This window comes from Orbicella franksi, chromosome 11, assembly GCF_964199315.1.
Source record: "Orbicella franksi chromosome 11, jaOrbFran1.1, whole genome shotgun sequence".
Lineage (NCBI taxonomy): Eukaryota > Metazoa > Cnidaria > Anthozoa > Scleractinia > Merulinidae > Orbicella > Orbicella franksi.
In genome coordinates this window covers 17,241,121-17,255,789 of record NC_138155.1, presented here as the reverse complement: position 1 = coordinate 17,255,789, position 14,669 = coordinate 17,241,121, and the positions used below count along the sequence as shown (strand labels likewise).

Sequence of the window (14,669 nt, the reverse complement as noted above, 5' to 3'; positions counted from 1 at the left end):
ACTCTGAATCTGGCCAACAATGAACTCCACACATACAGCTCGAAATGCCAAGGCTTTCAAAGCAAGGGAATTCTGAAAGAGGTCTTGTCGAGCATAATTTTGGCACAACGTCTTTGTCACATGGCGATCAAAGTTTTCCGCAGCGTTATTATAACGGCAATGTGTAAGTACACAATTATTCGGCTCTTCTCCATGACTCGAACTTGAACGCTTTTCAAACTTTCTGAACAAGTTTATATCTCCTTCATTTGATATACGTTCCTTGAATTCTACTTGATTATAAATTCATTCAGCAAATTCGCTTGCTTCGCTTTCAGATTTTTCATTCAACTAATTTTACAAACGGCACGCATGTCATGTGATTTCCCACTTGTTGTTGTTTTTACCACATCGATTTCCGGTCGCTTTGTACAATTAAAACCCAATAAAATTAAGCTATAATTTCCAAGTATACAAATGCACTGAATTTAATAAAACAATTATTCCATTCGCGCTTGTTGGATATGAGATTGGTTATAGCCAACTCGGCCTATGGGCCTCGTTGGCTATTTACCATCTCATATCCAACGCGCGCTCATGGAATAATTGTTAAATAATCCAATAATTCCCAATTTTCAAAATTGCGCACATTGCAAAAAGGATTTAAAGAATAATAAACACAATAGCCTCCATTCGGGGCGAAAATATGTTCGGATATTTGTCCTTGGACATTATCTGTTCCTCGAAGCTCACAGAAAACTGTTTGCTTCTCGGAACAGATAATGTCCACGGACAAATATCCGAACATATTTTCACACCAAATGGAGGCTACTGTTTATTTGTCCAATCACCAAAACAAGTAATAAAACCCCTGTATCACAGGATCCCGTTTTCTTTTTTGTTTATGAATTCTTCCTTTTTGCTGCCAATATCAGTGATTTCACTCTCCTTGCATTTACTTTATGACAGCTTCTTCATCTTCAGCTTAGCCCATCAAATTGCCTCCTGCAGTTAACAGGGTTAAGGAGAGTTTAAGGTTGTGCATATATATCTTTGATGAGGCCTAAAACTGATCTTCAGTTAGGTACGAGTGATCATAGGTTCTGGGGTCTCAATTCCACTTCAAAATTTGTTTTGTTTGTGGAATCACCATACCGCATCGTGTCCAATCAACCAAGTTAAGTTCCTACTTGGTTGGGTGACCAAATACAAATACCCCATGCCGTAATGATTTCTTTTCTATCTTTTCTTTTTGCTTCCCTTTCCAAGGCAATACACTGACTGCAGAGCACCCAGCCCTATATAATGTCTTTTCTTCTTTTGGTGAACTATTTGTTCATATCACTTTACCATGTCCATATTCATATACAGTACTGTATAAATAATAGTAACAGTGAAACGCATCATTCAAATTCTCCTCAATTCTCCTGTTCATTTCTCAGCTAAAAATTTTAACCATGACTTGAATCATTCAAAAATTCATACAGCTCATCAATTTTGTCATTTCCAATATCTTCTTTTTGAGCAGTCAAGTACAGTTTAGCAATAGAGGACTTTTTTCGTGTTTACATAGCCTCATCTAAACACAAGGAGGGTTGGGAGAATTTGAGACAGTTATGCAAACCCGAGATGCAGTCAAGGGTTTGCATAACTATCAAGAATTCTCCCAACCCCCAAGTGTTAAGATGAGGCTATGTAAATAAGGAAAAAAGTCCTCTATTGCTTTTATAAAATATGTCTCAAAATTAATTCGACAAATGAAGGGAAATTGTGTTTATTTACTTCTTGATCCAAAAGGATTTTCTCAATACACACTCTAGAAAATCCTCTTTCCTATTAGCCAATCAAAACATGCATCTGATAACACATGAACCAATGAAATTTTGCGTTACAAAAGTCAAAATCAAGTCCAAATTTCTGGAAAGCACCAGTGAGCAAGCGATATCAGCTTTGAATCCCCCTAAATCTTTCGGAGAAATGCCTAAAGTTCAGTGAAAACAGAAGAAATGTTCTAAAAATTTACAATTCTGTAAGGAAAGAACTTCAAGATGAATGTCACTGTGCTTGATTGCTCTTGAAAGTAACGTGAACTTGCCCGATTTGGCAGCCCGAGAAGATGGTTGAGAAGTTGAATTACTCATCGTGCCTTGTGAAGTTTTGCTGGTTAGGAATCATAGCGCAAGCAGCGGATCTAGATTGTTGAAGTTGCTGCTGATTCCCACAGAAGACTTACATTTGCTGATCGGCTTGTGTGGCTTGTGGATTCAAAGTAGATGAGAGAACGTTACTGCACACCTGGAGCTGCTGTGATGATGGTCGAGAACTGTAGCTCTTGAGGGAATTTTCATTCCTGTGGCCTGACAGCGTCATGATGTGGCAATTTGACAAACCAGCATCCGACCACAATGTTATAGCTGTTGCCCTGATGCAGTGATTGGTGTAAACTTGAGAAAGATTAGCCGCTTTGCTGAGCTCTTTCATCATGCTACCGAGCTTGTTAACACCTAGACATCAATTTTCGAACCACACTGATTCTTCTGGACCCTTCCAGAATCGCTTCGGAAACTGAAAAAAAGCATTGCAGGCAGGGTTGAGGTTACTGCAGTAAAGCCAGAGGGCATTAAATCCATCATTCTGGTGAGCTGTCTGTTACATTCTTCCCAGTTTCTCATAGTTTGTGGTGGTGTTGTCTTTCCCCCCTTGGCGTGTTTTGCTTACCTCGGCTGGGCCATGGTTGTGTACCATTTGCTGTTTTCATCCTGTAGGAATAGAAAACTGGACTTTGTCAAGTTTCTTTGCCCTTCCCGCCCACTTCAACAGAAATACAGGGTGACATGAAACCAGACATTGTATAGGAGGCCTTGCGGAGTTGTTGGACTGATAACCACGCTCTCTTTCAGACGCTGCAGGTCTTCACGCTCAATGGCAGGTTTGTGTTTGATGTTTTGTTCCTTGTGCTTCTTCATGACTTTCAGTTCGGCGTCTAACACTTGGTTGGACTGCTGGAAAGCTGGGTTGGTAGCAATGTGTATGCCTTTCTTGTATTGGGGGTTGTTCAGATAGTGCCCTAAACCATTCCTAAATCCCAGCAATGTGCTTCTACTGTAGTTTTCTGTCTTTGTTTCATGCCTCAGTGTAAACTAACCTCAAATTGGCATCCAATTCTGTTTTTGTTTTGTGACCCAGATCTCCGTTAATTCTTCTTGCCAAAGCCCATTCTGAATGAAAAAAGTTCACGACTATCATTGCCAAAGTAATCGTAGATTTTTATGCTGATAACGTCTAATGGTCATTTTATGCACTTTTGACAGCCAAAACATGGCAACTGATTGGCCGCACAAAGTTTGATTTGAAACATTCACAGTCTGTAGTGTATGGTTCACGTTTAATTTTCTTGTACATTTTTTTTGAAAAAAAAATTTTGATAATTTTATTGTGGTAATTTAATGCAAAAATTACCTTGAAAAACGTTTACTGTGTATTTTGTTGCATATTTTGTCGTCTTTGCTTGAGCTCCCTTGACGAGGTTGTCTAGCTCACTAACATCGAGGCATGCAAAGCGCTGTGGTTCTTCTTTCTTTTGCTTTTTTTCCTCACGCTCAGAGGGGAAGAGATGGCCAATCCCAAAATCAAAACTTGGAAAAGTTTTCTTCATTTGAATTCCTTAATATTAATTTTTGTACTTGAGAGTTAGATTACATCGCGAGTCTTGCGATGGCTTTGAAATGGTTTCATATTGTGCTGGGAAACACAGAAAGCGTGATGTCACAACCGTGTTTGCATACTCCTCTAACCACATCTATCGACCAATGAGAATGCATGTACTGTCTTAAATAGTTTATAATCAGACATATGAACTGAACACTTCTGGGAAATGCGCCATTTACATTATAGCCTCTATACATAGAGATGTTTGAGTGAAAATCTTTTCAATCTAGATTATTTCTGCAGTAAGATTTAGAGTACTTGCATCAAAAATGCAAAGCACAAAACTAATTACTCTGAAGGGAAATCGTTTTACCTTCAGATCAAATATAACTTAAACTTTGCTATAACCACGAAAGCCGTGTACATTATTGGTCAGCGAATATTATCACAAAAAGTCTAACAGAAAGCAAAGGAAGAAGTGAAGGAAGGAGCAAGTGAATCTCCCATCCATAACTTAAGAGTTATTGTGCAGATTATATCAAACATGCACAAATTAAAAGTCCCTGATCAATGACATGGAAATGCCCACAGGAGATGTTAACATTAACTTCAACAGATTTTTGCCCTGGACATGTAGCTTAATTGGAGTACATATATTTTTTGAAAAAAGTTACCGTTTGTGAAGCAGCTCCATGGTGAATCACTGTCTTGAGTTTCTTGATTAATCCTTGAGAACAAAGATCATCAACGATCCTGTTGACAAATATGCTGTAGTTAGCTACAGGTTTTGTTCTGCTGGACAGCAGCTTCAGAATTTCACATTCATGTTCATGTCCCGTCAATATTTGTTGCACGTAATGTAGGTCCACAACACAAAACTTAACAGGTACAGTGAAACCCCATTAATATGGACACCAAGGGGACATGCCAAAATGTCCGTATTAACGGGGTGTCCGTATTAATCGGGGTCCTCGGAAAAAAGTCAGGGACACGTGTTTTATCGATACAAACACTAAGGCCGACACTTGTACAGCAACAAAACGCTTTAACTGTACTGTAAATTACAAATCATTAACTGTATCACTCTCGGTGAAATTTTGCCTTTGCAACCAGAGCCGGGAAATGGTGAGGACAAAAAACGCAGTTGCCGTGCTAAAGGAAAGTCGAGTTATCGGCCACATTCCATATCACCTCGCAAACACCAAAAACCGCACTGGTATAGTCACCCATTTTATTTCAAAGCCTACTAATCAAGGATCAGTTGAAGTATGTGGAAAAGCAGTTAATCGGGGTGGAGGCCTTGGTATGGAAATACCGTGTGTTTATATCTTTGATGGTCCTTGGAAGCACGTGGATTTACTTGAATAATTAATAGACATTGGCAACAACCCAGCAATACGAACGGAGGCCAATGCTGATAGTGGCAAGCATAAGACGTCAAAGAGGAAGAAGGCTACAAGCAAGGACTGTAGCGAAAGACCAGGAAAGTGAAACTTTTGTGTAAGTGTATCAGGCAGAAAACTTTATATAAGGACTGCAGACTGGGTAATGCACCGGAAGAAAGAACTGGTCAAATGCGTCATGCTATTTTGCCACTGTTTCATTTCGTAATAAAATTGTACTAACCCGCCGAAATCTGTCATAATTTGACCAGGATACAAAATCTCTAATTAGCACGTAATCATGACAGTGACAATAGACAATGCACAGATACAAGCAGTGTCCGTAAAGCAGGGTTGACGATGTATAAGAGTTTGTCACTCGGGACACAGAGAAGTGTCCGTTGTCCGTATTAATGGGTGTCCGTAATAAGCAGGTTAATTTTAGAAAAAATATATGAGCTTTTCGTCGGGGAAAACGAAACTGTCCGTAATATCAGGGTGTCCGTATTAAGGGGGTGTCCGTAGAGCGGGGTTCCACTGTATGTCAAAAAATTGATGCATCATTATGTTTAAGTTAACATGGTTTGTTTAGGGGCACTGCATCTTTAAAATGTCTCTTTAAATACCATTGACTTCCAAAAGAAATAACACTGTGTTAACCTTCAAGGTAAAGTTAACAACGTCATTCATTAATTTGTGTAACAACTGACATTTCCTCAACATCTCATCTTCATGCATTCAAAAACCATTCAGTTACAGGACCCACCGAAAGATCTTAACAGATTTGAACAGACTAGGGGTAATTTAAAATAATAAATGCCTAAACCCATGCAAACAAAGTCCATATTTCCATTTACAGTCCATTTAGAACTGAAGCAATTTCAAAAGGGAGAAAAATTCTGGCAAGAAATGGCATTCACCAGCATGCAAAGAAAGTCATTATGGATCTTTCACTTGTCTGTCAGATAATTGACATTTCTTGGGAAAAATAATATTCAAGGAAATGCAAATTACAGGGGGGCTAGTGAAAAAAGCTTTCAGATTAGTTAATCAAGGTTACAGCTTGACCAAAGGGCAAGCATGAAAATTGTTTTTTTGCATCCTGATTCACACGTTTTGTTATTGAAGACTTCATCGAATACTCTCCCTATAAGCCTGTATGTTCTGTAAGCGATTTGATCAAATGGTTTTCATTAGAGATGAACAAGTTGATATTTATGGATGGAAACCAGCATTGAATTGGTGGAAATCTCAGTCCAAGAATCCAGCCAATCAAACCATATGTCTGAAAACACCTTTTACTCATACCAAGACTGGCATGAGCTGGCTAAGAGCAGTAGGTGGCTTCTGGGACAAGAATGCTGACCCTTTTTTAAAATTAATGAGTTAATGTGTAGCTGTTAAGAGTCCCTGTCCATAAAAATGGAAAATAACTCGGCAAGGGTCGAAAATTCGATTTCGATCATATTTTCATGGCAGATAGGCTAGGGCATGACAAAAACTACTGGATAATTTTTTTGGCAAAATATCCTTTTATTTCAAAGAAATATGCAAATTACCAAATTCCGTTAAAATCGTCATTTGACGCACCATTTTATTAAACAAGTTTGAGAGCCTCGCATGCAAAACCACATCATTCTTCCGTCTTTAAAACACTCAAATATTTTTGTGCAATGTTTGAAATGTGTACTGGGTTGATTTTAGGGAATGTTGCGTTGTCTCTTTGGGTGCAAAATAATTAAATTTCGAAGACATGTATTTTATTCACGTAAAAGTACTTCGTGAATATAATTAATTTTCACCATGTGCGAAACCTTCAAATGGATTAAGCTTCTGGTGGTTGAGTCGCAGAAGGATGGTCTACAGATTCCTGTAAAAATTTCTTTGGGCAAATGATTGTGAGCGATGCGAGAGCTTTTCAAAGTACGTTAAAAATGCAAATATTTGACCATCCATGGTCAAATTTCAATTTACGGGTTGGACGTACATTTTAGCATGCGCCACATGACTTGACCTATGTTAAGTCGAAATAGACACAGAGCTGATAATTCCGAAATGTTCTAACCTCATTTGCTGTAAAAGGTAGGTCCAAAGCCGATTTGACGTGTTTCTCTCACCATTCGTCGCACATAAAGCAGAAGTTTGCTTTTGTTTAGTATACATAACGTCCGATGTACATCGCCAACCGTCAACTTATTTAATGGTCGAATACCATGAATCTGTGACCGTCTTTCGACACATGTGATCACCACTGCATCTAAGTCAAAAACGGCGAAGTCATTTGTGGATAGTTGTTTGCTTTGCACTACACCAAAATATTATGTTTGATCATCATGGTTTGATGGCTTGAATCCTTGCTTGCTGCGGTTCCTTGTTCGTCACGCAATGCTATCATCCTGTTTTAGGGGGTAGGGGTGGGACAATTTCTATCTTAATACGTAAGGCTCCGTAAGGCTTGGAACCACTGGGAGCACACAATCGCGATGAGTAGGAAGAGATTAAATTAAGAAATGAAAAGAATGAATAGTTTACCATTACGCCTGTTGTTATCTTTTACTCGACCACCGCTACCTACATGCCCTGCGTAATACTGTAATGCTGAACTCATACCTAGGTCGTTTCATGCTGTGCAATTATTTTTGGTTTACATGTAATACAGTGGGCTACCCTCGGGGAAATGGGTGGTGACCGCTTAATGGGGCTAGCCGCTTAAATAGAGGTTGGTGTGCCTTGAATATTTAATTTTTCACTATTGGGTTATAAATTTCTTGGTGAACATGGAGTCAATTCGAGACAATTAGGATAGGCGTGTATTTGAATTATAAGTCGTCATACACCTTCAATTTCAGACTCTTTTCTGCCATCGCCCTTTCCAAAACAAAGTTTTAAAATTTTGGGTGGCCGCTTAATAGGGGTAAAGACAATAATGAAACCCTTATCGGAACGACCAAATGGTGGCCGCGGAGGTAACCGGTCAATAGGTGTTTTATTCACAATATTTTACTGACAATAATTTTGGACTGTACTGACAACAGTCCTCTATTTTCTGTTATAAACATACCAATGCCTCGCCACTAAGAAAACAAAATACATCAAAATGGCATGGCCAGGGCTATTTACTCACGTAATTACTGATTAAATTTAGTCTGTTTTTCTTACGAATTAGACACGTTGTGATTTCCTATTTTTATTTCAGCTAGTTCTTGCTTCATTGACCTATAATTTGTTTATGGTGGTTTTTTTTTTTTAATTCTAGTGAGTACAGGCACTAGCTTTGTGGACCGAGGTCACGTACACTATAGAATACGATTATATAAATATACACATATTATTATATCTATGAACAAACAGATGAACTATGCTTAAATTGTTTCACTTACCCTGAGAGTGCTCTATACAAAATAGATCCAAATGTGCAGCATATGCCGTGACAGCATTGCGTGACGAACAGATAACGGCTGCAAGATTGTGCTGCGCCAACACACTTATCAGCAATGGTCAGCAATCAATCAAACGTAATATTTTGGCGCACTGCAAAGCAAGCAACTATCTACAAATGACTCAGCCGTTTTTGACTTAGATGCAGAGATGTTCATATGCGCAGAAAGATGGTCACAGATTCATGGTATTCGACCATTAAACAAGTTGACAGTTGGCGATGTACATCGGACGTTATGTAAACAAAAGCAAACTTCTGCTTTATGTGCGACGAATGGTGAGAGAAACATGTCAAATCAGCTTTGGACCTGCCTTTTACAGCAAATGAGGTTAGAACATTGCGAAATTATCAGCTCTGTGTCTATTTCAACTTAACATAGGTCAAGTCATGTGGCGCATGCTAAAATGTACGTCCAACCCGTAAATTGAAATTTGACCACAGATGGTCAAATATTTGCATTTTTAACGTACTTTGAAAAGCTCTCGCGTCACTCACAATCATTTGCCCGAAGAAATTTTTACAGGAATCTGTAGACCATCCTTCTGCGACTCAACCACCAGAAGGTTAATCCATTTGAAGATTTCGCACATGGTGAAAATTAATTATATTCACGAAGTACTTTACGCAAATAAAATACATGTCTTCGAAATTTGATTATTTTGCACCCAAAGAGACAACGCAACATTCCCTAAAATCAACCCAGTACACATTTAAACATTGCACAAAAATATTTGAGTGTTTTAAAGACGGAAGAATGATGTGGTTTTGCATGCGAGGCTCTCAAACTTGCTTAATAAAATGGTGCGTCAAATGATGATTTTAACGGAATTCGGTAATTTGCATATTTCTTTGAAATAAAAGGATATTTTGCCAAAAAAATTATCCAGTAGTTTTTGTCATGCCCTAGCCTATCTACCATAAGAACATGAGCGAAATCGAATTTTTGACCCTTGCTGCGAAATTAAGAATTTGTCTGATTTTTACAGGCAGGCACTCTTAACAACTTGAAGCAGATTGTTGGTAAAACCATCCCTTGATCAGATAGCCATTCCCTCCATTTACATTTTGGGAAATTCTGCTTCCCAGTGCATAAGTTATGCATGTATATTTCCTTGTCAAGATGCTTCGCAAACTCCTTTGCAGCTCTCCAAACTGAGAATGCCAACAATGAAAATATCAATAGGGATAGACCAACCTTTTACAGGTGTTTTGAGGCGCACAATTTGTCAAAAGGCAAAAACAATTTGGTATAATATATAACAAAAATTTATGGGTATATTATACATTTTGATAGATTGGTTTCGTTCTATTTAATTCATTCACAGAAAAGAACTATTTGCAATACAATTACTAAATGTTATTTAACATATACTGGATACTTACACTACCTACAATGAGATACTTAAATGACTTGCATAAAAATACTTTGCTTGCAGTGTATTGCTACAGCTGAATCTCCAATTTCGACCACCCCTGGTAAGCGACCACCTCTCCTCAGTGACCAGTTTGCCAAAATCCCAAACGTTTCACAGTCAAATCACTATATTTGGAACCTCTTGTAAGTGACCACCTCTCCTAAGCGATCATGACCACTTTTAGTACTAAAAGTTTGAAATTTTCTTTTGTTTTTAATTTCTGGTAAGCAACCACTTGACAGATAATAGAGTGGAAATTGGATAACAAGGAAAGCAAAGTTGTTGTAACATTATCTCACTCCTGGGTAGTACAAGAGCCACAATTTAAAGGAGAACTGAAGGCAAAAATCAAGTATTTTTTTTCTTATAGTTTAGACCTAGTATATTGATGTTTCAAACTTTTTTTTGCCATTTCGGCCTTTTTTTGACTTCAAAAAAATAGTTTTTACTGTGATGTTAGGCTATTGGCATTGCGGCTCAGAACGGTAGGGTCAGCGGTTACTTTAGTAGTTTATGACGTATGATATGGGGAACATGTGCGAGAGACTTAAAAACAGAAGAAGCGTTTGACTGAATTACGTTTCGAGTTAGTTCAGCGCTTCACTCGACGGAAATCCCATGATTGCAATTTCGTAAACTACTGAGATCGATTTACAATGCACGTCACCTTCCTTTCGCAACTCTTCATGTCTTATCGCACCTTTTTCAAATATTTCAGGCAGATTTTTTTCCGGTCTTGCGTCAATCTTTTTGTATTAAATAAAGCTGTCCATTTTTCGTAAGCCTCACTACTCACTTTATGTGCATATCGATCGTTTCCTCTGTTCCGTCGTAATGGTGTATTGTTGTGCTGTTGGATGCTCGAATGATTCTCGGTCTGTTAGCAAGGAGCATGGAATAAGTTTCCACCGTCTTCCTACAGAAGGTTCTCTCTTGCAAGAGTGGTTAGCAAAAATATCCCGAGTTGACTTTGTGGTTACCAAAGATACTCGGTTGTGTTCCGATCACTTCGAGCCTGACTGCTTTGAACGTGATCTTAAAGCAGAACTACTTGGGTTGAAAGCAAAACGTACATTGAAGCCGGATGCTGTACCAACAAGTTTTGTCCATTGGCCAAGGAAGAAGCCTCGACTATCGTCTGAAAACCGTTTGCATGACAGGGCAAAGAAAGAGGTAAGAATCTGAATTAATTTTAGCTAGACGCAACTCGAAGTACCTTCTAATCTTACATATATGTAGGGGAAACGTTCACGCAATTGCTGAACACTAAGTCACGGAATGTCTGCTTTGGTTTGCAGTATATTGCATCACTCACCACGACGCAGCATGTTTCCTCTGTTAATGTCGTGGAACCTAGTACCTTCACTGAATGTAATTCAGCAGCTGCCCCTCAAAATTCCCTGGGTGTACATGCAGAACCTGTAGCTAGTACCTCAAGTGAATGTGACCAGGAAGTTGGCTGTCTAAATACCCAGGGCATAGATTATAGTGAGGTTGCATTGGAGGGGCCGTTGGTGCAACTTAATGTAGAACCGACGAAAGCAAATCAAACAAGTGTACTGACACATAAGTCTACCAGTGATGTTGGGTGTCAAATTAACACACGAGGAGCACAACTTATGATGAAATCGACCGAGTCCCAAACATACAAGTCTTCATTTAAAATAAAATAAATAAATAAATATACATTTATATAGCGCCATTTTCCACTAATTGTCCATGGCGCTTTACAATACTTTAAAATTAAAATCCTAATTCTTTAAAAACCTAAAATCCTAAATCCTAAAAGTTAAAATCCTAAGAATTAAATACGCTATATAATACAATTAGGCTACAGATAAAAAGTAAAAACTACAAATCAAATGCACGCTTAAAAAGATAAGTCTTAAGATTAGCCTTAAAAACTGCCTCTGATGATGAAAGTCTGATCTGGAGGGGTAGTTTATTCCAGAGCCTTGGTGCCGCCATGGAAAAAGCCCTTTCACCATACGTTTTAAGATTTGCTCTAGGCTCATCAAGCAACCTGTTGTTTGAAGATCGTAGTGTCCGACCAGAAATGTTAAATCGCAGTAGGTCTCTAATGTAATCAGGGGCCAGTCCATTCAGAGCTTTGTAAGTTAACAACAATATTTTGAAAATAATCCTAAAATGAAATGGCAACCAATGTAAGCTCCTTAGTATTGGTGTGATGTGTTCCTGCCTTCTAGTCAAGGTAACAAGGCGAGCTGCTGAGTTCTGTACAAGCTGAAGTCTATTAATCAGATACTTTGGGAGACCGTACAGTAGGGCGTTACAATAGTCCAAACGCGATGTTATGTAAGCGTGAACAATGGTCTCAGTAGTACTCTGGGATAGGTATCGCCTAATTTTAGCTATACTACGAATGCGGAAAAGTGCGCTCTTGCAGGTTATTTTAACGTGTTCTTTGAAATCCAAACATTGATCGAATGCAACTCCTAAATTCCTGGCCTGTTTACTAGACTTGATTACTTCATCACCAACTCGTATATAGTCGAGGGGTGGTCGTGGACGATATTTGATGTGATCCTGTGTGACCAAAGCACTCAAACTGATGAAAACTTTTACGGAGAGGAAGTGATCTTTCCTGATGAAATAGGCCCTTCTCATGAACAGAAAATCACCCCAGACAACTCACCTCAAAAGGATCCATCTTACGTGCCATTGGAAAATGATGAAATGTCAGATCACTCAAACAATTCACAGTCAGAAACTGAAGACTCAAAAGCTGTCAACCCACAAGATGATGTTAAGTTGCTTGTGTTCAAACTAGAATTAGTTAAGCTTTTTAAAAGATGCCCTGAGTGTGGTGCAGGCATAAGAAAAAGGCATGAATCTACCCAGGGTTCTCTGTTGCTTGTTACACTTAAGTGCATAAATGGCCACACCTACTTCTGGAACAGCCAGCCAATGATCAAAGGGATGGCTGCTGGAAACCTGTTGATGTCCTCGTCAATTCTCCTAAGTGGAGCCACCTACACCAAGATAGCTACATTAGCTGAAATATTGAGGTTATGCTTTTTCAGTGAGAAAACGTTTTGTAACATTCAAGACTCATATTTATTTCCAGTAATTAATGAAGTTTGGGAGGGAGAACAAAATTCTGTTTTTAATGAGTTGAAAGACAGAGAGTTGTGGCTTTCTGGAGATGGTCGCTGCGACAGCCCAGGGCATAATGCCAAATATGGCACCTACACCATGATTGATCAAAGCAGCGACAAAATTGTTGACTTCCAAATTGTTCAGGTCAGTGAAGTGACCAGCAGTAATGCTATGGAGAGAGAAGGATTTAAAAGGTGCATGGAAAATATCCAGGGTAAAGGAGCTAAAGTGAAGGTTGTGGCAACTGATCGCCATGTAAGCATTAAGTCAGATATGAAACGAATCTACCCTGATGTGGATCACCAATTTGATGTGTGGCATTTAGCAAAAAGTGTCACTAAAAAACTAACTGAAAAGGCAAAGAAGAAGGACTGTGGTGATCTTTTTCCCTGGATCAAGTCAGTCTCCAACCATCTCTGGTGGTGTGCCGACACATGCAATGGGGACAAGGAACTCTTACGAGAGAAGTGGATATCAATTGTCCACCACACTGCCAACATCCATCACTGGGACAGTGCAGATCATTATCATGAATGTCCCCACCCACCCATCCCAAGAAATGTGGCCAGAACCAAGAGATGGCTAAGGCCGGGTTCACCAGCACATGAGGCATTAAAAGAAGTAGTATTTGACAAAAATCTACTGCAAGACATCCAGCAGTTGACACTCAGCTGTCACACTGGATCTTTGGAGGTGTATCACAGCGTCCAGACAAAATACCTCCCCAAACAGCAGCACTTTTGGTATAAGGGCATGGTTGCTCGAACACAGCTAGCAGCCCTTGACCACAATGCCAACACCAGCAGAGACCATGCCACCGCTTCGAGGGGACAAACCAAGGGAGAGCTTCGTTTCAAGGTGGTCTTCCCCAAAAGAAGTAAGGAGTGGATTGCTAAGCCAATCATGGAGAAGACAACAAGGGATCATGTACGCCCATTGCTGGATGCAATAGTTGAAAGGAAGTGTCAAGATGTTGCTGAAAGAAGTGCCACTCTCACAGCACCACATATTCCACGCAACATTGCTTGCACTCCTCGACCAGATAAAGCAAACGTTATTGCAAGGCACACATCTAGATTTTCTGATACTTGAATTAATTTGATGCAATGGTTATTGAAGGGCTTTGAGCAAGTGTTCACTTATTCTTTGGTATTTTTTTGTAGATGTACACCAAAAAAATCTTACCTTTTTGGTGGTTTGCTCTGGGAAAAGTTACTTTCATTTAATTAACTTTCAAATCAAACTGTTGCCAAGTTTAGGTTATTTAAAGCAATGATGTTGGTGTGCTGAACAATATAATAAAAAGCCATCTTGCCCAGTCAGTCCTTCAACAATTATTACAGCCATTATTATCAAAATTTTTTTGGAATAGAAATGACTTGTTTGGATTGAGACTACATGTGGTATACACTTCTAAGAGCTATTTACTCTGTGTCCGTAAGCTTCCATATAATTTGACACTGAAAAACTGTCCAAACCGCTAAAAAGTCTTTCATAAAAGCGTTGCTTGCAAACTGCTTAGTAACTACATAGAGCAATAGCAAAAAATTAAAAAAACAAACAAACAAAACACTGAATAACATGTGCTTATTTCAAATAGGCAAGATGCAAGGTCATATATCAAATGATCGAAATACCCGTGATCATGGATGATTAACATTATTTTTTCTTAAATACATGACATCC

At 38.9% G+C, this 14,669-nt stretch overlaps 2 protein-coding genes and 1 pseudogene across 5 annotated transcripts in view; 2 read left to right on the top strand and 1 right to left on the bottom strand.

Moving 5' to 3' along the window:
- The window catches only part of LOC145503083 (general transcription factor 3C polypeptide 1-like), a 280,887-nt gene that overhangs the window by 127,974 nt on the left and 138,244 nt on the right, over positions 1-14,669 (bottom strand). For all 3 annotated transcript variants that reach the window (XM_081482517.1, XM_081482518.1, XM_081482520.1), the window contains one exon: positions 4,302-4,380. In XM_081482517.1, the coding sequence (XP_081338643.1) occupies positions 4,302-4,380 (79 nt within the window). The remainder of the gene's footprint in view (positions 1-4,301; positions 4,381-14,669) is intronic.
- LOC145503102 (52 kDa repressor of the inhibitor of the protein kinase-like) overlaps positions 1-14,669 on the top strand; it is a 489,168-nt pseudogene that overhangs the window by 375,603 nt on the left and 98,896 nt on the right. The gene's annotated exons all lie outside the window — the stretch shown is intronic.
- On the top strand, positions 10,698-14,652 carry LOC145503331 (uncharacterized). The gene is made up of 3 exons (XM_081482807.1): positions 10,698-11,036; positions 11,162-11,451; positions 12,344-14,652. Exons 1-3 carry the CDS (start codon positions 10,698-10,700, stop codon positions 14,073-14,075), a joined length of 2,361 nt encoding a protein of 786 aa, XP_081338933.1. The 3' UTR covers positions 14,076-14,652.

Bases quoted from the DNA above. Each gene is read 5' to 3' on its own strand.
- LOC145503331 (XM_081482807.1), top strand. From the start codon at position 10,698: ATGGTGTATTGTTGTGCTGTTGGATGCTCGAATGATTCTCGGTCTGTT. The intron at 11,037-11,161 runs GTAAGAATCTGA...TTTGGTTTGCAG, and splicing joins ATGACAGGGCAAAGAAAGAG to TATATTGCATCACTCACCAC. The intron at 11,452-12,343 runs GTGTCAAATTAA...CCTGTTTACTAG, and splicing joins AAGTCTACCAGTGATGTTGG to ACTTGATTACTTCATCACCA.